This window comes from Bombus flavifrons, chromosome 6 (assembly GCF_040668555.2).
Source record: "Bombus flavifrons isolate JBK064 chromosome 6, iyBomFlav1_principal, whole genome shotgun sequence".
NCBI lineage: Eukaryota > Metazoa > Arthropoda > Insecta > Hymenoptera > Apidae > Bombus > Bombus flavifrons.
Genome location: NC_138447.1, coordinates 6,757,375 through 6,779,704, shown reverse-complemented (window position 1 = coordinate 6,779,704; position 22,330 = coordinate 6,757,375). Strand labels below are relative to the sequence as shown.

The window sequence follows — 22,330 nt, the reverse complement described above, 5'->3', positions numbered from 1 at the left end:
TTGCAGCTTCTGCGCTAGAGAAAAATTTCATCTTACGAATCTCTCTGCCTTGCGAATTTTAACCGTCTTATCTCGGGTTTTTAGCTTACCTTAATTCGTACAAGGAAATAGAATCGTGCGAAAATTCTCGCTAATCATCGACGGATACATTAGCCGTTGACAAACGTAGAGAATTTTGATCTTTCTCTGGAAAGTTCAACGGAAGCGAAAGAACGTGTGAAAAGCACGTTAGATCGTAAAAAGAGGAAAGAATCGCTAAGCGGTAACCTCGCAGTATTACCGGCGTTATCGAAGCATTAAATTATCTGCACACTGTTTTTTTTAATATTTATTTCTTTATTTTACATTGTCATGCGATTTCCGCGTAAACTTATAAATGGATATTATTGTGCCATGCGAACGCGATCCTCATCGAATATCCTGACTCAGCCCTCGTGTTATTTTCGTTTCCTTGGTACAGCTTAATCCTAAAACACGACGAGTCGTGATTCGTTCGCACCGCATCGAACGTCGCAATTTCGTTACATCTTCTCTATTTTTTTTCCCCCTTCTCATCGTATCTTTTTCCCTTCTCTTTTTCCTTTTTTTTCTCTTTTTTTAACATCGTAATAATCGTAATATATTTTCTAGGTAAGGATTCTCTTAAGCGCATGTACAGAGATAAAACTTTCCTCTACGTTTTGAGCATACCGCGCGGCTTCATTTTTTATTATTTTTTTTTTCTTACCTCTTATTTTATCAATATTTTACTTTATTTATTTTTATCGCGTATCCCCTTGGATTTCCCATTTTTTTTTCTCTTTTCGCGCAGACTGCACGCTGCCCGAACGAGCGATATTTCATTTAATAGGTATCGTAGTAATATCTAAAACCACGTTTAAATGCCTATGTGTGTGAATCGATTCAACGGCTAGTCTACGAGAGAGCTGAACAGCGTTTCAAATAACAAATACCGCGTTATCCTGCAGAAAACTTCGGTTGCGTTTCGATCCGGTTTCGCGTCACATCCGTGAAACAGGCGCTGAATCGGTACAAAAGTGAGAGAAATCCGCGGGGAAACGAGTAGCAGCGTAATCGTTGCTGCGATTATCAATATTTATCTTTGGCGAGATCTCGCAACGGTTCGCAGCGTGTAGAAAATAAAGAAAGAAAAAAAGGAAAGAAAAACAGATTCCGACGCGATTCCCGCGATCGAACGAAACGTAGCTTTCCACCGGTCTAGTAATTATTATTTGACCTACCATTTCACTCGGTTTCGCTTCGCGATTGCGGCCTTTTCTCACCTATGCTCCACGCGTGTATTCTTGTACGTACAGATGTATATATTTATATATATATATATATATATAATGGTCGATAGATGCACCAGATGCTATTTCCCCTATTCCTTTGTTTTGTCTTCTCTTAAATTCTCGAATCGTAACGATTAGTCGTCATTGTGCGTCGTTTCGAATGACATGACGATGATCGGTATGTGGATCGAATAGGGTAACGAGCGCTCTCGCGTTGCCTTCTATATTTTTCCTCGCTCTTGTCCTCCTTTCGTTTTATTTACCTGTGCGAGTTTACGTTGGCGCACGAGCGTGTTCCTGCAAAGAGAAAGAAGGCGGACGAAGCTGATTCACAGGGTAAGATTAGAGAAAGAGAGATAGAGAGAGAGACGGGCGTAAAAACGAGGGAAAAGGGCGCGATTCTCTTCTCGTCTATTCGAAAACGACGATGTCGATTTATGCTTACGACCAGCTTCGTTCACCTTCTTTTCCCTTTTTCGTTTTACGGCCTAACGAATCGGCGATCGAAATGCCAGAGAAACAGATCCTCCGCTCCGGTTCTCGTTAAACGTCGAGCGGCTGAGTTCCTTCGATTTCGTCGCATTCCCGCGATATGCCTATTTCGTAATAATAATGTACATATACATACGTGGTATTCGTATAAATGTAAACAAACGTGTCCTGCCGGGGACTGGCTGGCTTATCCGTAACGGGCAGCGACGATCGCGACGAACGTTCGACGATCGATCGAACGAAACGGCCGCGGCGGAACGTTCCAGCTGCGAAATTAAAAATAATCCCAGCGAGTCGGTGGCCGAAGATACGCGGTCCACGTCACGGTAACACCGATCACAGAAAGTTCGCGTTAATTAACGTGTCTCGCGATATTTCTCCGTTTTGCGATCGAGAGACGACGAAGAACGATACAAAATCAATGTCCCCGTCGTACACCAGGGCGAGTACGTTGCAGAGAAATAGGAACAGAGACGAATATGGGAACAGACTACTTGGTTGCCCGTGTAACCTAATTCAATTCCTTTGTATTTAGTTCGTTATAATATATATATATAATAAATTCCCTTAAATGTATTACAATTCTCTTTTCTATCAATGCTTCGCGCTATCAACCGTGTTTGATATATGTATAGTTCAACGTTACGAGTTTCATCGAGCGTTCCGTAGCGTTCCGTAACGTTCCGGACATTCCGTACGCGAAGCCGGACGTCTTTTACACGGTATCCTGTATAATTTTTCATTCTCATTAAGTATACGCACGCGTGTGTATGTATGCGTGTATGTAACGTACGTATATTTTTCTTAGTTAACTATACGTCGTTCATAGAGTTCGTATTTATATAACGTTGTCTCCTAAGCACACGCCTATTTATATATTTATACGTGATGAATATACATGGATCTATTCATACGCGCTCGCGTCTATATTTATACGTTTATGTATATTCGCGGGGCCGAAGCATGCGTATATGTATATGCATGTTTGTTATTAATACGATGCGCTTTACAATAACTCTTTCTTCTTTCTTTTTTCTTTTGTATTTGCGTCCGCTTGAAACGAAATCGCTTAAACGTGTAACAAGTACTTTAACGACCACGCGCTCTGATTCTTGCACGCTGATCGCCACGCCATCCGAGATCCAAACGCATCCATGTCTTCCCGAGGCTAACCGAAAGCAGCGCAGCGAAGCAAAGGGGAACCGTAAATCGTGGACAGACTTTGATAAAATCCGCTGTGAGAATTTTTCTAGCGTTTGAGAGCGATAAAAGAATTGATCGTACATTGGCGAAAGTCGTACGCCACTTTTCGCGGAGTTTGCAATTGTTTTGCCGCTTTGTAAAATTACGCGACAAAGCGTGATGAATTTACGAATCGTTAAAAATAGCGATTTTTAGCAATCGTCGCAACGACAAGTGCGATCGATCGATAGAAAAGAAAATTGTAATTTGGAAACGAGCCAATCTTTGTCACTGCTTCCAATCGCCGTCCTTAATCTCAAAGTCGATTTTATCGTTAGAAAGACATCGCGGGAATATACGTAGAATGACACATTTCGAAGAAAATATTTCGGAATCTCTGACACTTTGAAAGATACGAAAATCTCGTTAAGAACGTTTTCAGAAGCGAATACGAGAGAATAGCTTTCAACCGTATGACGTTGAAATAATCCTTTAGTCGCTGAACGATGTAAAGGAAAATTAACAAAGATGGAATTATCGTGTTCTTCCCGTTTCGTCTTCGCTCGCTCTTTCACCTATCACCGAATTTACTGGTAGGAACTAGAACGAAGGTTTCCTCGATTGTCGACGGCGTTCCAAGCACGTGCAGCGACGAAAGGTTCACGCTCTGCATCTTCGGTATCGACTGGAAATTGGCTGCAACCCGGTAAATTAGACGACGATTGGCAATTTCCACGTTAAGCCTCGCTGTTTCCGCTATCAGGCCCGGCTTCGTTCGTCGAGCATATCTGTTCGTAATTGACAACGTTTAGCCACGAACGAAGACGCGTTAGATTCTGCCACGTAACGTGAAACCATTGTTCTCACGATCTGTACCGCTCGTTCGTCTCGTCGTTCTAAATTTAACGATAGAAAAATGCAGTAGTTTTTCGAATGTAGCGAGAAATCAAATTTTCTGCTTATCCTATTTACGATATTACTTTTCGTTAACCGAAGTCTGTAAAGAATCAACGCGTCAGTTTACTAATAGTCAATTTTTCTAAATCGTATTCAAAGGGTAAGAACAAACTATCAAATAACCTACGGTATTATGCTCGTGCTTGGAATTCCTTTTTTATACTTATAGCTTGTTTTTACAAATAATTCAATCTCGACCAAAGTACTCGTAAAACATTTACGATCGCCGGCGTGGTGCAACGTCTCCCTCTAACCCTACAATTTTGATGATCCTGTGTTCGGTTTAAAACTGTGCGAACGACCGCTTTAGTTTTACCAACGAGTCCGTAGATCGCGGATCTTAGTTAGAAAGTTAGAAAGATGGAGAAACGGACAGAATGCGTACAATATATAAAAATATATGAAATATCCAAAGTAGGGTACTCGTTATAATTTGTACGAGGTAAAACGAATTTCTATTTCACTTGCGTTTCTTTGGTCATGTCCGTAAAAGTACGTCCATTGATCGGCGTAGAAAAAATGTAGAAAAAACAGAAGTGGAGAGCTTGCGTAAAGAAGAGATGGGACGTGTTTTAAACGCGGTTTCATCCGACAGGATGACAGAAAGTGCACGGTAGACGCGGATGATTTTGATCAGCCGGCCAGCCGACTGGAAATACGGTTGACTGCGCGTACCGGTCAGACTATCGAATTCATTCGTTAATCATAGTTGAATTATGGCTTGAATGGGTCTAAATCGGATCAAACGGTGCCATTTCGCATTATGTTTTCCAGGCCAAACGACTCGACGTATCGGAATCGCGCGAACCAAATACGTTTCATACGTGTTCGAAGACTCGTGACGGTCGAACGGGAATCCGCAAAATGGAACAAACAAATCGAACGGCCTGGAACGGTAGAACAAAAGGAAGCACTGGAGGGCTGGTTCGTTAGAGTGAAACGAAATCGACGCGGTCGAAGTCGCCTAACACTTTTATTTCATCGACGAGTCGTTGCCGCGATTTTTATTCCGACCGGCTGACATTTCTCAAATTATCGACGAGCGATCGGTAACAACCGATGCGCGTGTGATTCCTATGATTTCGAAGCGTACGATGCCACGAAACGTGTGATTCGATTTAATCGCTGCGAAAGAAATCGTAAAAAAATAACTCGTTTGCTCGACGATTCGTCTCGATAATTCGATCCACGAATTATTTACGCGAGAACGATCCGACAGCCTGAACGCGGCGATCGCTAATTCTCTTACGCTTCTAACTACGTATGTGCGTGATTCTCGACAAGACGAGATAGACTCACGGAGACGTTGCAAAGATCGGGTGAAGTTTTCAGAGACGCGGACCGATCGGATGGCGCAGCTACCGACGCAACGTTCATCTCAAGGGGTTTCGCGTTCGGCTACGATTTAATAATCAATTCTTATCACAGAAGTTATTTACACGATACAAGTTTCGATCGATCCGATCTCCAGCGAGATCGATGCTCGATCAAACGAATCGACTACTCGTTCGCGTTCCCTTTTTTTCTTCGAAGCACAGACAAGAAATCTAGCCGTCCTATCGGAAAGAGACTCGAGAAAATTGCGCGTTTTTTGCCCGTTGTCCTTGCAGACGTCTACTCTGCTTCTTTTAGCGTACAGATCCTACGGCAGAGAGATTTTGCTCTTCTTTCACGCGACGATATATGCTACGTTCGACTCGAAGAAGAGTTATCGTTGGCCAAGCTTCGAGCGATATTTCGATACGTCGATCGGCGAAACGTGAAAAATCGTTCGAGTACACGCACGTACGTAATCAAAGATCGAGTTGCGATTTTTCGGAAAATTTACCTATAATATTATTCGTTCCATGAATGTCACTTATTTTTTTCATTTTTTTTTCTAGTTTAATACAAGAGCAAAGTATTCGCTACAACGCAAAGGCGCATTTTTTCAAATACGCGACATTGTTCTTTTCTTCTCTGAACGCCTAATGTTTGGAACGATGTCAGTTTTTTTTTCTCTTTTAACGCGATAACAAATTCCTTGAAATGTCCTTTCTCGCTTAAACTATTTACGCAACTAATTTGGCATTTTCGTTCGTCGCGATTCGATCGACGGAAAACGAAACGAAAAAGCTTGTCGCCGTTTGTCGTCTTTCATTTCGCGTAATCATGTTTCCCTTTTCTTGTTTCGATAATGCTGTTGGTAATAGTAGTAACGATGATGGCGATGATGACGATGATATATATAATAATAATGATGATCTTGACGATAAGAAGAAACATGATAAAATAATAACAACAATAATAATAACAATAATAATAACGTTCCATAGCGTTAGTAGCGTTAATAGTATCGTAAGTTAGTGATAATAGTGGTAATAGTAGTAGTTGTAATGACGACATTAACGATGACGTTTCTCTGGCAAAAAATGATAACGCTTTCGCATACCGATGAAACTATTACCGAATGCGAATATCGTTAATTCTTATTCGTTACACGGACTTTATATTCGTCCTTTTATTTTTTACAACTCGATACACGCGATCGTTTATCCTTCGAGACAAAATCTAACGCGTGTTCGATCCCTTAAATGATATTACAAGTACCGTGGGAAATTTCTTAGCTGATACTAGCTAGGCTGACTTAACGAGCATTCGTGTTAAAAATGCCTCTTCTACGCTGTGTTCGTTCTTCTTTAATATAAAATCTTTCTGTTAAATACGATTAGGATAAATTGTCCACTAGATTTTACGATGCCAGCACCGCGTTTTTCCTCCATGCCGATTATTTTTCCTCTTTCTTCTATCTTAATATTTTCACGTGGTCTGCGTTTCTTTTTTATTTGCAACCGTGTGCTGCCGATGCTCCGATCGAGTTCGCTTTCGAAACAAACTTTCCCAGCGCCGATCGACGATCTCCATACAAATCGTTGGAATAACGAGCGATCGTTGCCAATTTCAAAACGATTTCAGACCGATATCGCGGCTATTCGGGTACATGTGTACTTGTTTGGAGCAAACGAAACTACGAATTAGAAAATTACACCAGGTCGTAGATCGGAGCACGTTTATCGACCGAAACATTCCCCTGGAATCGGTAAAATCGTCGTTCAAATCCTCTCCTGTTCGATTCGATTCGTGTTTGCGTTTTATTAAACGTTCAATACGTATTTTCGTTGTTCTCGAAACTGTCTTCCAGTCTCTCGTCACACGTTTCTAGACATTTTGGTTTCTCAAAAAAAAAAAAAAAAAAAAAAAAGAAAAAGATAGAAAGAAACTATAATAATTTCTTTCGCTTTGTCTTATAAATATAAATCGCGCGCGCGTTTTACTTCGCGTGAAATGATTGTCGGTGACTACGAACAGTTTCGACGGAAAGAAATTATTCGAGACGATATTTTGGAAAATTTTGCTCTTTCCCTCGTATGACGATACGTAGCTTCCTTTTGCTGTCTCTTTTTTCTTCCATTTACAACGATCGAACTAGGAGTCGATTTTTCGAACGCATCTCTCTAAAGAAGATTACCAACGATCCGTTTTATACGTTTTATTAAATTTATCGCGAGATTACTTTTACGTGACACTGTATTCGCATCTTGGAAGTTTCTTGGTTTTCATTGTTTTTCATTTCTTTAATTACATGGCGTTATATTAAATTTTAGATTAAATTCTTACTTATATTTATCCTTACGATTACTATTACTGACACTGTTCGAGATGCCTATTTACGTCGCATTGAGTCCCACGCCACGCAACCATGTTTCTATGTACAGAATTATTTGAGTATTTCATCAGAACACCTCGAAGTTTATTCAGTATTATTATGTTTTCTTTTTCTTCGCGTCGTTTCAACGATTAATCGATACTCTTTCATTCCGTACAGCCTCGCTACTGGAAAAATAGAGTGGGCTTCGATAGTTTTAAGCAAAGGACTTGGCGGTTTCTTTGTGCGATACGAAGATCAATGACTGTACTTCTGCATTCTGTCGTTTTATTTCTCAACCTCTGATCGATCCTTTTTTTTCCCGTTAACGTAATCGACGCAGTTGCGGAAAACGATTCTGTATTTACGATTATTATTATTTCTTGCGTATGTTTCGTGTGAATATTGTTAACTTTACATTCGTTGTACGATACGAGGAGTGCAACTGCCGTACCTCCTAATCTTTTCTTATCGCCTTTTCCATTAATCTGTCCAATCTTATACACGATATCTTTCTAAAACATTCGAATTCTCCTTGAAAAGTGACAAAATTAGTCGTAACCTAATATGTTTCTCGATATCAGTTTCACGGTCCTAATTTAATTCTCCTGTGCAGATTACTTACGACGAGATTGGTAATTAGAATTATAACGATAAGATGGGTAATTATAATTACCCATAGAGTAAAAAGGGATTAACACGATTAACGCGATATTCCTGTTCCGTGCAGATACGCGCCGAATCTCGTCAGAATATTAAACGTATCCGTTTACAACGTGTTACGTTTTGTTATGTATTAAATATTAGATACTAATTAAATATTAAATACACGAATGCGTGGCTAAAATGTAGAAACTTTGCATAGTAGAAATATCATCGATATATATATATATATCGTCCATCTTCCTTCGTTAATTCCGTTTTAACAATATGCAAAAGGGCTGAAATATATCGCAAGACCGCGTAATTTATGTTAATTTGAAAATTCGCTCGAGTATGAAGCGATTAACGTGTCCGGTATCAATGTGCGTTATCGGTGTGTTATTCGTACGTTCAGTTAGGTGTTGCAGCAATTTTAAAGTCTCGTTCATCAAATTGGCGAAGATGCTTGAATTCGAGTACGTGTCTTCCGGTTAGCGTTATTTAATATAACTCTCTTCCCGCAGTTTAAGATAGTATACCTACAGTAACATACTTATCCCGTTGATAGCAGGCAACGTATTTTAAATAAATTCAATAGGTCGAGTTTCGGTCTTTGTATTGGACGATACACCGTGAAATCCAGCCATTGCTTTTAAATTGAAGTTTCCGCCATTCAATAATGAGGGATCCGCGCGTAGAAAAGCGCGTACACCCACCGCGACATTGAATTCCTACGTTTCGTCGAGCTTTCACTAGGATTACGCACCAGACCGACAAATGTCTGTTCGCACAACCCATTGTTCCGAGCCACGAGAGATACCTAACGCAACTTCTGCTTTGTCGCACGTTGCGGTAACGATTGACGAAAATGGCTGTCTTTTTTTTTCATTTTCCCCCGGATTGTACGTTCGTAACGCGTTGAATTCGAGCACGTAATTAGAGATTTCGAATTCCTGGAAATACGAGTCAAAAGCTACTCATTGAGTTATAATTTAACAAGCGATAGAATCATACTTTACCAAGCCTTGCTTGGGATACAAAATACGAGAACCGATTGAATTTTTCCTTAGTTTTAGGAAATTGCAGTTAAATTAGAATCAAAAGTAAATAATAGAAACAAGGAATGAAAAGGTCTTCACTTTCGGAAGGAAAAGTATTTCGCTATTACCGTGCCGAAAGTTGCAACATTAACTTCTCTGATTATAATCGAAAGCTACCATAATACTTTTGACGCGAATGTTAGCTAACATGGAACGAGGTAGCTAACACGGAAAGTAATATTAGCCAACATAGGAAGAGCGTAAGCAAACAATTTGAACAAGAACGTTTCTCGAGGAACAGTTTTCGAGTGGCCAGAGTACAGTCATTGAGAACTTCCGTATGATCGGAGAACGCAAATCGATAGCAGGGTAATCGAGTGATCGATTACGCGATCAATGACGTATCTCTGTCAGATCTTAGTCATAGCTCGATGCGGAACCCTTTGTCGCGGACATATCGAAGATCTTTCAAGAATTCGGATTCGTGTCTGTACGGAAAACAGGGGCTGTCCAACTTGGCAGTTTTGTCCTCTATACTTTGCTTCCTCCACGATTTCCATCGAATTTTATTCTATTCGACCATTAAATTATTCTCCATTAAGTTATTTTAGAAGGCAAATTTTTTCGTTAAGACATGATCGAATTAATTACGGCATCGATATTTAGAATTGCTATTAAACGCAATACGATGAGTAGTATCCTGTCTGATTTTCATGTTTCTTTTTGAAAGCTCCGTCTTCTTAAAACATGTAACAACACGTGTAGTTCATATACATATTTATAGTTCGTAACATTTACAATCCTACAGCTTACGTACAGCTTACGTTTCTACCTGTAAAGAGGTTGGACGCCCCTGTATCGAGTTTTCTTGTTTTTTATTTGGCAGTTATTTAAAGACCGTATCAGTTCCACGGGAGACCCTTAGTGGCGCGATAATGTTGACGATTCGATCGTAACGCCCGCACACAAAGCGATTATCATTATCTTATCATTATCATTATAACTATTATTATTGTTATTATTATTATTATTATTATTATTATTATTACTATTCATTTATTAACATATGTACGTTATATCATTAACAATAGTATAATTATTAGTATTATTCAATCATCATCATCATTATTATTAGCTATTTATTATTAATATTATTTACCGTTAATCATTACGATTATTATCGTTACCATTATCATTATTATTATTATTATTGTTATTATCATTATTCCTATTATTGTTGCCCTTCTTCTTTCTCTCGTTCGCATCTGTTACTATTGTTACTGAAAGGCCGCGACAACACTCTCTCGAGGAATGTGTACAACACACAGCTTTTCCCAATTCTCCTAATAGTCTCGTACGAATCGACGTGCTCGCTTTCGTTAGCGATTCGATATATTACATAATTAAAATTACGGATCGCCATACGATACCGAGCGTCGATCACCTATCCGGAGATAGACAGAGAGAGAGAGAGAGAGAGAGAGAGAGAGGGAGAGAGAGAGAAAGAGTGAGAAAGCGACAGCGGTCGGCGGTCGATTAGGTTAAACGGAGAAGTTAGTCGAAGAAAGTGAACGCACAACATGGCCGTGTATTGTCAATAGCGTATAACGTGTCGAGGCGCCTTCTTTGCTCTCCTCTATCCGCAAAACGTCTACTATATCGCCTATTCCTTCGACTCGTTTCCTGCCTAGTTTTTTCGTACTTTTGGTTCGGTTCTTCCATGCGAGGAACGCTTTCGTGTTTAGCGACGACTCGAAACGATCGAAACGTTCGAAAATTTGGTCGACCAGCAAGAACCGAACGGACGACGACCTCTCTGGCGGGTCTTCCTCTTCCGGTCTCTTCCCGTTTCTTGCTTCTTTCTTCCTTTCTTTCCTTTTGACTCGCTCTCCTTTCCTCGTTTTCTTTCTTGGAATGTCGTCGAAACTGGAAGCCCGTCTCACACGTTTTCCTCGCGTGCAATTCCTTCGTTTCCTTCCTTCGTTAGAGTAGAAAACGAGAGACCAGAGACGGAGAGAGAGGAAGAGCGGGTGGAAAGGAAGTACGAAGCAACGAGTCCTTTTCCTACTTTCGTCCCTTGGTCGCTTCATCCTGGCAGCCTCCTCGAAACCCACGTGTCGTCGTTTCTGTGGAAGAGAAACGAGTAAATGCAGAATCGAGTCCACCCTGTTACGTATCGTTCTATCGTTGAGTAGTGTATCGACTAGTAGCGTAGTTGTTCCTGCTTTCGTTTCCAACAATCAGTAACCAATGCAATGTGTATGGTTTCTTCGCGTTCTTATTCTTTCTTAATGCTACGTCAGCAAATGTTTACCGAGGAGGAAAAGTGTTAAAGACATTGGTTCGAGTTAAACATCGGACGAAGTTGAAAGACTCGTAACGGTAAAGTTGCACCGTAATATAAGCAATAATGCAGCAACAAAATTGTTGTAATAATAAAGACGAAAATATTAGTATATTCATTTTTTAAATTATTAAAATCATTGAAATTAAATTTTGAAAATATTTGTAAGTTTCTGAAAATTTCATTTCGCCCAGTCGACCATTCTCGTAGATACCGGTATCCTAATGTTGGCGAAAAATTATATACACGCATCAAATTATCGATAACAACGAACGAATTACGCTCGCCATGTAAAACGAATTATTCTCATCTCCGTACTATATTAATTTCGTTTCTGGGCGAGATTCGCGTCGTGCGAAGAGCGACGTTACACGCTACTCGAATGCAACAACCGATGTACACACGCAGGTGCCATTGTTCGTTAGAAATTGGTAGGCACTGGATATCTCTTTTACGTTGTTGATATCATGAACGTTTCGACACAGCAATCATACGAAAATTGTATTATAACACATTGGTTACAACGGAACAACGTAATCGAGAATGGCGAGTTTTAAAAGTAAAAATTTGTTATTTCCAACGAACGATAGGTATATTTTCAAATGAAGTTTGATTAATTTCACACTTTTTTTTTTTTATGACGATAGCGCTGAATTTGAAAAATTTGAACGCGCTCAGAACCAGGGAACATAATTTTGACTTTCCGTGAAAGTTATGTCTTTTTTCTATCGGGTTGTGTCCTTAAATTTACTGCAAAATTATTCTTCAGAGAAAAATGTGAAAGAGAGATCAAATGCAGAATGTGAATTCGATTTCATAGCGATTCCAATGTTCTATGAGATCTGAAAAACGCGTATTGGCATATACATAAAGTCACGATATAAGACATAGTTTCAGGAACGCTTCGTTATATTTTCACGATATTCGACAGTTAGTCGTTGATCAAATTGCAAGAGTTATTTATACAAAGATTAAATTTGCAACGATCAAGTATCAAATATATTTAGCTGTGATTTTACCTTTGGCATTTTTTGTGCATTTTTTCGGTGACTTGACCGGGGCAGTCTGTTTATTGGACGATTATGTGTGGCGCACGACACAATATCACTATCGTGGCCAAAACCGTGAACATCGTGAAGACGATCAAACAAAGCCTGTAATTAACAAAAACGAGATTATAATTAGTAATATTTGAAATACGTCCATTGAAACTTTATATTGTATGTTACAAGTATTTCAAATAAATATGTTACAATTTTACGTCTTTCTTTGATGACGTAGTAATACAACGAGATGACGAATCGAAATAGACAACAACTTATAGTACTATGTGAAAAATGTACCTGTCCACCACCATGGCGGCAAATTTCCAATCGCTAATGATCTCATCGCCTTCGTCCGCCTTTTTCATGCGATCCGTGATGAATCGCAATTCCTTAAGAATCGTGTGCAGTTCCTCTTGCATCCCGCTAAGAGGTAACGACGCCGACGTATCTTCGACCGTTGCAGGCCTTCCAGTAGATATTGGTGTACCGAACGCCGACCTATTGTCCGATTAAAATAACGATTAAATGAAAATTCTTGGCCTATTTCTAAAAGAAATCCGAGCAACGTAGAAAGACAGCAGTATAATGAAAAACGGATTGTCAAACTAAGCGTAAATATGCTGTTTTTCTCGATATTACTTTACAGCGAAATACAAACAAGTATAAAACAAAAGAGAAAATAAAGACAAGGAGGGATGTGATACACAGCTTTCATGTTAATGCCTTTTCATCGAACATTTCACGTTCAAGCGTTTCGTAAATAAATTTTGTCTCGTCGTTCTATCTGGCAGACACATCGAAGAGCACATAGAATTATTTTATCGGAAATGTCTCAACTAGCGTTTGATATCAGCAAGGTATGACAGACAACCATCAAAGAGAAGGAGAAAATAAATGTCCTCGTGAAGGGCCGATACACTGAAAATTTAAACGAACAGCGACTGTGTAGCCGGAAAAATCTATATCCTCGACATATTATATTCAACGGAAATGGAGACACGAATACGGCTTTTAAAATTGAAATTGCCGAACTCACTGTTAACACGTTTCAGGATAGTTGTCTAAAGATACGTCTTTTTCATGTTACAACGTCGCTTGTCTTTTTTTTCTATTGTTTTTCTTGCTTGTACAAATATCTATAATTTTTGAAGGTAACAGGCAAAGAACACGATAGATTAAATTTTTATTTCTTACACGGGAACGATATAATAATTTTGGCAATATTATCGTATCCCGTTTCGAGATCCAGTCGGACTGCAGAATATGTGCTGGAACGAGGATTACACGGGTTCAATTACATTGTCATGCCAAGTATGTTGATTCGAAAGCACGCGCTTCAGCCGTGCGTTCACTCGCACTGAATTTACATATCCGGCATGCCATGGAAAACCTTGTTATTTTGCGAGTCATGCGCTTTTTCTCGTCAGAGTGTTTTAGCATGGTTTAAAATTACAAAATACGAATTACCGTATTGGTTCACCTTGTTAGGTATTTTCCCATGCACTAAGCTTTCGTAGGTAGGTACAATCGCTCGAGTTTTTAAATCATGATATTCTATTTTACGCCTATTAACTGCGGTATAAATGCTGTCGATTTAGTAAGAATTATTCGAATGATCGATAAGAATTGTTGATATCGTCATTCTATGATACCAAATCTATACAAAAATTCTGTTTATCACTATTAAGTGGCAATCACGCTATGGATTAATTTTAATTGTAGAATATTTAGTAGAGATAAATTTCTAGTAGCCACAGGATACTGTAGAATATGAAATTTTATCGTAGAATGACGAAGTTTGCAGAGGAATCCGTAGGGCATTCTGTACTTTTGCGCATAAACGTGTACACAAGGGAGTATGTTAGAGATTCTAGAAAAGATTTCTACAAACTTTGTTCCGGATATTGCAATTTCCTTGGTACGTTGAAATAGATTAAGATATTCCTTACTTTTCATTGCATGAATTTTTACAGTAAAAAGGAACAGCATGTCGGAACAGAATTACGAAACTCGAGAATTTTGAGCAAATGTAGTAGTACCTTATGTAGCCGGAAGGAGGGTTTGCCGCGCTATTCTTGTGACGGATGTCATCGTCGATGTCTAAAACATTCGCCAGTAAACTCTTGCTACTCTTCTCCTTCAGTTCTATACTCTTCCCTCTTCGGTTACCTCCCAGAATGTTCTTCTTTGTGATCTTCTTGCCTGGACGACTCATGCGCAGCAAGCACGGCAACCATTGTAAAAACAACGTTTTAATCTATGTGCAACGGAGAACAAGATTTATACGTGTTACTTGAAATCGATAGCCACTTTTATTCGCTTATAATTAAAACCGATTATATTCAGAATTTATATTTATTGTATTTATCTAACGGTTTATTAAATCCATTCGAACATTTATTTGGCACACATTTCTCATAAAAATATATACGTAAGCTATTTTTGTTACGGAGCGCGCGTTTACTTTGAAAGTGGTATAAGTCCATTTCCAGTAATCTGTAACCTGTCGAAACAGTCGAGCCACCGATAATCAAGAACGAACGATATTGAAATTAAACAAGAGTATCTCGCTTTTCTTATTAATAAATAAAAGCATAAAACATGGATTGTAAATAATAAAAATTTAATGAATCGTACAGTGTACAGTCCACTCACGATCTTGAAAACAGATATTGGTTAATTGTCAAAAGGAACGTGTTTGTACGATGAATTCGCATCTATTTAAACATATTGTAGAGACACGAGCACATTAATTACACGTATCGTTAATAGGCATGAAAGATTAATTTATTTCTTTTACGAAATTAAATTTCTTTTCTACAAGCCACGCTTATTTTCATCGAATATAAATGTAGGTGGAAGATTTAACCAATACGAAATCTTTTGTTTCTCTCGTGAAATTATTCCGCGTAATTGGAATTACTTAATGCCATATACACCGAGCATGGTCTTTTTCTCTTGTACGTTTGCGGCAGATCGGTATTCTTTGTTTCGCGGTGCTTGCTTCCATCTGGAAATAATGGCACGGGAAAGTACCGCGCGGAATTTTTCGTAGCCCGTAGGATTCTTGTCTCCGGTTGAAGTACGTTTCCCCTTGGTTTATGAAAGTTCTAGTAACCAACGAACGGCCAAGAGGAAGCGCTAACGCCTCGAAGGCACTTTAAACTTTCAGCTACTAAAGCACTGTCTTTAATGGCTGTAATGGCCACTGCGGATAAGGGCAGAGTATTATGAACGATAACATTAGCTACATTTTGCATACATCTGTCAAAGTCCTTCCGCGCTTTGGTAAACTGAACGAGTTTCGAAAGCGTGCTTCTTTCGCTTCGTTATCCGTTAAAAGGTTCGATATTACCCACACGAAGTATCATTAATAAGTGGCAATTTATCATTTTTTTCGGTGTTACCGATCCTCTTTACCGATTGCTTTATCGATCGATTTAAAGAACCGATTGAAATAGAAAGACAAACAGATTTTACAATTTTGTACTTTAGTTTCGAGACATTTTTATGAAAAATGCGCAATTGTTGGAACTAAATTTTTTAGATATAACATTTATTCCCGTAATTTCTGACCCTCTGTATTTCATAGTGAAAGCAGGTCACGCAAACTTGAATTTTGTCTTTTGTTGCTCGAAGGTAATAAAACATCCGATCAAAAGCAACCATAATTATCCTGTCTCTAAGCGAGAAACATCGTGTTGATTTATTTATCTTTCTTAGTCATGAAAGGATCAAACGAGAAAGGTGAATAAAACGCAAAGAAAAATAGAAAATACCTCGTGTCAGAGATCTTGTAATACCGGAAATTATATTTAAACAAAATTCAAGTCGAAAAAAGTTAATTAAAATGTAGTTTGAACAGATTTCTTACCCACTGAGGCATCACGTATCTGTCTGGCGTCCTGTGATGAAAATTTAGTACTAACACCGTCAGAACGACGCTGCTCGCCACCATGAACATGATGCAATTGAAGTACGACCCTGAATTCGGGGTGTTCCAGAAGATACCCCGAAGAAAAAAACATAAAAAAGAGGCGATTAGTCACGGCAATGGATCGAGGATCCGCTCGACTCGTCACTAAGAATGAAAGACCGCAGGGTTACTTTCCGGAAGTTTCACACACAATGGACTATACTTTTGTGATTACTATCGAATCGTGAGATTATTTTCCTTTATCTATCCGATAGGTTTCACCCCTTATAATCTTTCATTCGATCCAACGACCACCTATGTTTTTCCACGCATACAAGGGATTCATTCAGACAGATTCAAGGATCGAGAGTAGACAGAGTAGCGTCGACTATTAATATTTCAACACGGAATACTAAATCTATTCTTGTTTACAGCATTTTTATCTACATTCGCGTGGTGTACATATTACATCATGTAATATACATACTGGCCTATAAGTTGCCAATAAATTAACTGTAACGTACTCGATCTGCTCGATTGTTCGAGTAAAATTTCGTTTCTAAATTTAAAGTACAATTTTGAACACACGTACTGATCGATTATTCGTGGAACAAACACGTGGAAACACGTCGAATATTCTGCTGATTCCGCGTTCTATACACGTACACACACGCACTCACGTACACACACAGAATTTATCTAGGAGACCTAGCTGTTTCGAAGGAACTCTCGATCCTAGATCTCTGGTTTTAACCTTACGATCCAAGGAAGAGCATACATTTTCACGATCACACGGTTTTCGCATTCGTTCTCGGCGACCCGAGGCCGCGTTCTCGTCGGTCCTCTGCGGAGGATCGTCCCAAACGGAGGAGAAAACACAGAGGCGAGAAAATAAAGAGAGGAAGAAATTAGGCGAGCGAAGAACGAAGAGAAGATCGTAAAAGAAGCGTACAGCACGGTCGAACGAGAAAGGAAGAGCCGAGCTGTATCTCGTAAACGGATATAAAACGGGTAAAGCGTACTTATTTGCGCGCGTTCGTACACCTCGCGAAAACAAATAAGCGGTTTCGCAAAAACGTTTTAATTTAGGCTTTGCCCGGCCATCGTGCAATCGACGACGAGAGGACTTGTTACCACGTCCCTTAACGCGTGTTCGCTGTGTATTCTGGCCTGCTATGTTGATTCTTGCGGACACACGGCATATACCGTGTGTGTTTTGTAAAGTCTCGTTTTTACGGCGTGATCGCGATAATGAACTGTCTGTAGTTTGTTCGTGACGTATGATTTCCAATTCATAGATAAAACGTCTAACAAGAAGCACTGTTTAATCGATAATGAAATCACGTAGATTCTTTAATATCGATCGAAAGAACGTGTTACAAGACTCGTAAAAATATTTAAGAAAATATCATTGGCGATTTGTTTAGGAGCTAGCTCTAGTTTCAAAAGCAGAGGAAAGCTAAATAAGTAAGATGTTATTTTGTACGACGATTACGCGTCGATACGTCGCAATTCAACGTATTGATCGACGAAGAGAAGCTCTTTGTATTCATTTAAAAATATTTTAATACATAGAGTCAGGAAAGTTCTATTTGAAGCTGACTGTGTGCTTTTAAAAAATAAAATATATAGTTTTTAACCTAATCGCCAATAGCATTCTTAAAAGTATTTTGCGAGCTTCTTAACACCCCTTTTCGAACCGTATCAAGAAATCTATGCGACTTCGTCGTCAATTGAATAATACTCCTCGTAAATTCGTTTGACCTATTTTCTAATCTATCGCGTTATATCGGATTTTGAAAAATTTACATTCGGGAAATTGATTTTGTACATTTAGGTAGGTTCGATTCGCTGAATTTAAATTTCTCAACTGTGATTGTAAATTCAATCAAGCGAATGCTTGAACGTTATGGAATATTATCGTAGATTGCTGAACCTAATATCCGACCTGTTATACGTGCACGTGCACATTTGAACGATAAGGATACGAGTAACGAAGTGTTAAGGAACGTTTTAATAACGTATCCTCTCAAACCGTCTGTGGTGATGTGTACCGGCAGCCTGGCTGATATCTTGAAAGGGAAACATCTAACACATTGGCATGCAACTACGAAATGCAATTACCACGAGGATGCACAAGTATTATGTTCTAGGTATTATGGCACGAATATTGTTACGTTGTATACGAAGGATGCAGACGAACGGAGCGGTAACATTTGCACAGAGGCTCAAGCTGCTCCTAGACTAATGATCACATTAATTTTACGGCTTGTTTTTCTCGTTGAGGAAAGCCGTACGTTAATATGCGACAGACTTACTGGGAGTTGTTACTGTATATCCTTGATCTGAACAGCGTTTTGTGACAGATGTTGTTTTCTGAAGATTATTAGTTAGATATTTGCAAAAGAATTTTGTATTTCATACGTGTCTCTAAGATAGATAGAATTAAGGTTGCATAGAATACGCATAGCCATGTCAATGCAGAAAATCGTCAAACTGTGAAGAAAAGTGTATAGAGTGTGATTGTTTGTTTCTTCAACAAAAAAATGAATTTATTTTATATGCGGGTATTTTTTTAAATATTTTAATACGTAGCATAATATATGTAATATGTTGTCTAAGTTGTACAAAGTAACACTTTATCTGTGTGAAACGAGCCTTTTATACACCGTTTATCTTAAAAAGTACCATTAAAATTATCTCGATAAGATTGAAAGTTCTAACGAGTGCCCGATAGCGTAGTACAACAAATATTTTTCATTACAGAAATATTTCCAACGATCTTTTTCCATCTTCGCAATTCCTCGCTCGAAATCATTCGCAATTCGTTAAAAATCATTGTTCCTGCGATTTAATTCGCTTTGTTGGACCCTGTACTATCTTCCATCGGTAAACCTTGATAATGCAAATCCACCGTTACGATCAAATAATCATCGAGCTGCGATTTTCCGGTAAACGACCGAACGGGATAACGACCAAGAACGTTAAGGAGGAGAGTGTGGAAAATGTAAAAAGAGAAAGTAGAAGGAAAGGGTTAATCTCGGCGACGCGACGGCGCGAGAGAAAAAGCAACGTTAAAGAGGACGGCTTTTAAAGTCCGGATTATCTTCATAGCCGAGTTTAACGGCTCCATAAAGGCTGTCGTAAGCGTCACTGACGTGATTAATCGTTGTATACGAAAGCGGTTGCCTTCCCCTTCTTTCTTTATTAATGAATCCCAAAGCGCACGACGGACTACATATTTACGTTACAACTTTTGCTTCGCTTACACCACGGACAACCCTTCCTTTCGGTCCTTTGTCGCTTGTAACGACTTGTTAAGTTTGGAAGGGTGGTTGGCTGGATATTAGAGGAAAATGGAAATTCGCGACGTGCTGTTAATTGAAAAAGATACCCCTAGCTGAAAGGGATCCAAGCGACTTGGATTCATTTTTCACTTTTCCATGTATATTCAAGTTTCTGACTCGTGGTCGGTCGTTTCGAAAATCTTATTTCCGACTGTAGAAAGTAAGGATCGAAGATATTCTTGGGGTTATAAGCTTAGCAAATGTTTCCTTTAATATCAAAGCGGTGATATAAGAAGCGGTGTTCAGAAGAAGCGGTAAGTTAAGTTATTCGATTTAATCGTTCGTATAATTCACCGGTCGAATCATCAACCGTATATTTCTTGATTATTTTAAAGATATTCAAAATTTTGGTGGGAAAATTATATTCCGTTATTATTATATATTAGCGCGGTCGAATAGAGAAAGATTGTAAAGCTACAAATCAACCGGACTAGCCACCCTAATTCTTCTTCTTTCCTGAGTTCCTTCTATCTATGTCCTATCAGATTTCTCAGATTTACTACTTCCATTTCCATTTTCTTCTACTACAAATTTCAATTAAAATCCAGTCGTATATCTTGAATTTTGCCTCCTTCTTTTTATATTTCGTTCAATTTATCATCGTGTAATATCTCACGTCAAAGCGAAAGATTAATTCTAATTAGAGGCGAATCAGAATCATATGGTTAAATGGTAGAATTAAACGTTCCAAATGGTAAGAATTACGAATAAAGACATTTCCAGGAATACTGATAACACTATTCGCCGATCAAATTCTCCACTCAATATCCATTCTCGACACCTTTGTCTAGCAAATTCTTCTCAGTCAGATAAAAAGTTATTTCCCGTAGATCCACTTTTCAGATGAAATCTAAAAATCGTACAATCTTAAATGTATACGCAGAATTTCCAGAAAATGATATTCTCAGTGGGAGACAAGGCTGGGCAAACAGGCGTATTTATTACGTGCACTCGTAAGCAAACAAGTTACACGGTTTGCACGACACACAAATTCCCATGATCGCTGCATACACGGAAAACGTTTTTCGCGCAGCTTCATTAATATGTGCACGATAGCTCCACCCTCCTGGATCGTTCGTTAGAATTGACGAGGCGGGGTCGCGTTAATTCCCGTTGTACGTGAACGAAGCAGGAAAAAAGTAACGCAGCTGGCTAACATTCCCACAAACTATTCGATGAAAATGAGCGGAAGGTGGAGATAGCCAAGGTAAATGGAAACGATATAACGCTGCTATATGTTAAAGTTTTAAGATGGAACGCACGTTGACGTAGTCTCATCCAGAATCCTACGAGTTTTGTAGAGGCAGATAATTCAGCCAAGCGATTTCATTCGGCTTTGTTTCAGTATAATCGTGATAAGCTTGTCTCGTTATAACACTAATAAAATTTCGAAGAATTTTGTATCATAGTATCATTTTGTAAAAAGTTTCTATGAACGTTCAAATGTAAATTTTAGCTTTCCTTCTACGATCGAGTTATGTTGTTTTCATTCACGGTGTACCGTTAGCGTATCATAAAACTGGCGATGCAAGTAAGCTTCATGGTCCTGGTCGCGGAAATAAATTTCCGTCCGATTGATCCGCTCGATGATACACATGTCGTTCGGAATCGAAAGAATACGCAATTTTTTTCGGCTGATATAACGTCAATATGGACCGTGTCGTTCCATTACATGGTCCAGTTAGCAACACGCGTTTAATTAACTGTTAAATACCAGTATTTGTATCGCGTGGCGACAAACAACAAGCTGTGTGCCTCCTCGTCGTTTAAACAAGAGATTTATTTGAATAGGATGCGAAATGGTGATTCTGTTTACGGTTTTTATAGTCCTTTCTTTATTCTCCATGCATAGTCTTCTTTATGAAAAACTGATATACAGGTAAAAACTGAATAATACGTACGTTTCAAAATTAAACGTCGATTTTAGATTAAGAACTTTATTTAAATAACGATCGATTATTTCGATTAAGTTCGATTATTTTAAGCTTCCTGTTAGTAAGCAAATAAAACTGAAGTTGAAACGAGTTCCGACAGAACGATAAGAGGTTAAAGAATTAAAGATCGAGTCTGTAAAATAATTTCTTTCTGTAGAAAGTTGTATTTCAAATTGTGGCACGTTTTAAAAGATTCTGATTACGGAAAAATAACAGCATAGGGAAAAATACGAGCGTGTTAAATATCGTATGGGAATCGTATCCGAAGTACGCTATGTAGGTCACATGTTACGCTACTATGAAACATTTATTATTACTTTCCATCGTTCGACGGTCGCGTGCTTTCCCGGAAACTAGAATCATTCGTTTCGTTGCGATCGATTTTACGAAGTTTTTTTGTGACTGAGCATTGCTCGTCTGTTGAAAGGTACGATGCAACTCTGATACATATAC

General features: G+C 38.8%; 1 protein-coding gene across 3 annotated transcripts in view; it reads right to left on the bottom strand.

Moving 5' to 3' along the window:
- Window positions 1-4,052: 4,052 nt before the first annotated feature.
- Window positions 4,053-22,330, bottom strand: part of nAChRalpha6 (nicotinic acetylcholine receptor alpha6) — a 280,059-nt gene continuing 261,781 nt past the window's right edge. For all 3 annotated transcript variants that reach the window (XM_069115136.1, XM_069115135.1, XM_069115134.1), the window contains 5 exons: window positions 16,555-16,664; window positions 14,720-14,937; window positions 12,978-13,178; window positions 12,654-12,788; window positions 4,053-11,416 (listed from right to left, as the gene is read on the bottom strand). In XM_069115136.1, coding sequence (XP_068971237.1) covers window positions 12,704-12,788; window positions 12,978-13,178; window positions 14,720-14,937; window positions 16,555-16,664 — 614 coding nt within the window. In that variant the 3' untranslated portion in view covers window positions 4,053-11,416; window positions 12,654-12,703. The remainder of the gene's footprint in view (window positions 11,417-12,653; window positions 12,789-12,977; window positions 13,179-14,719; window positions 14,938-16,554; window positions 16,665-22,330) is intronic.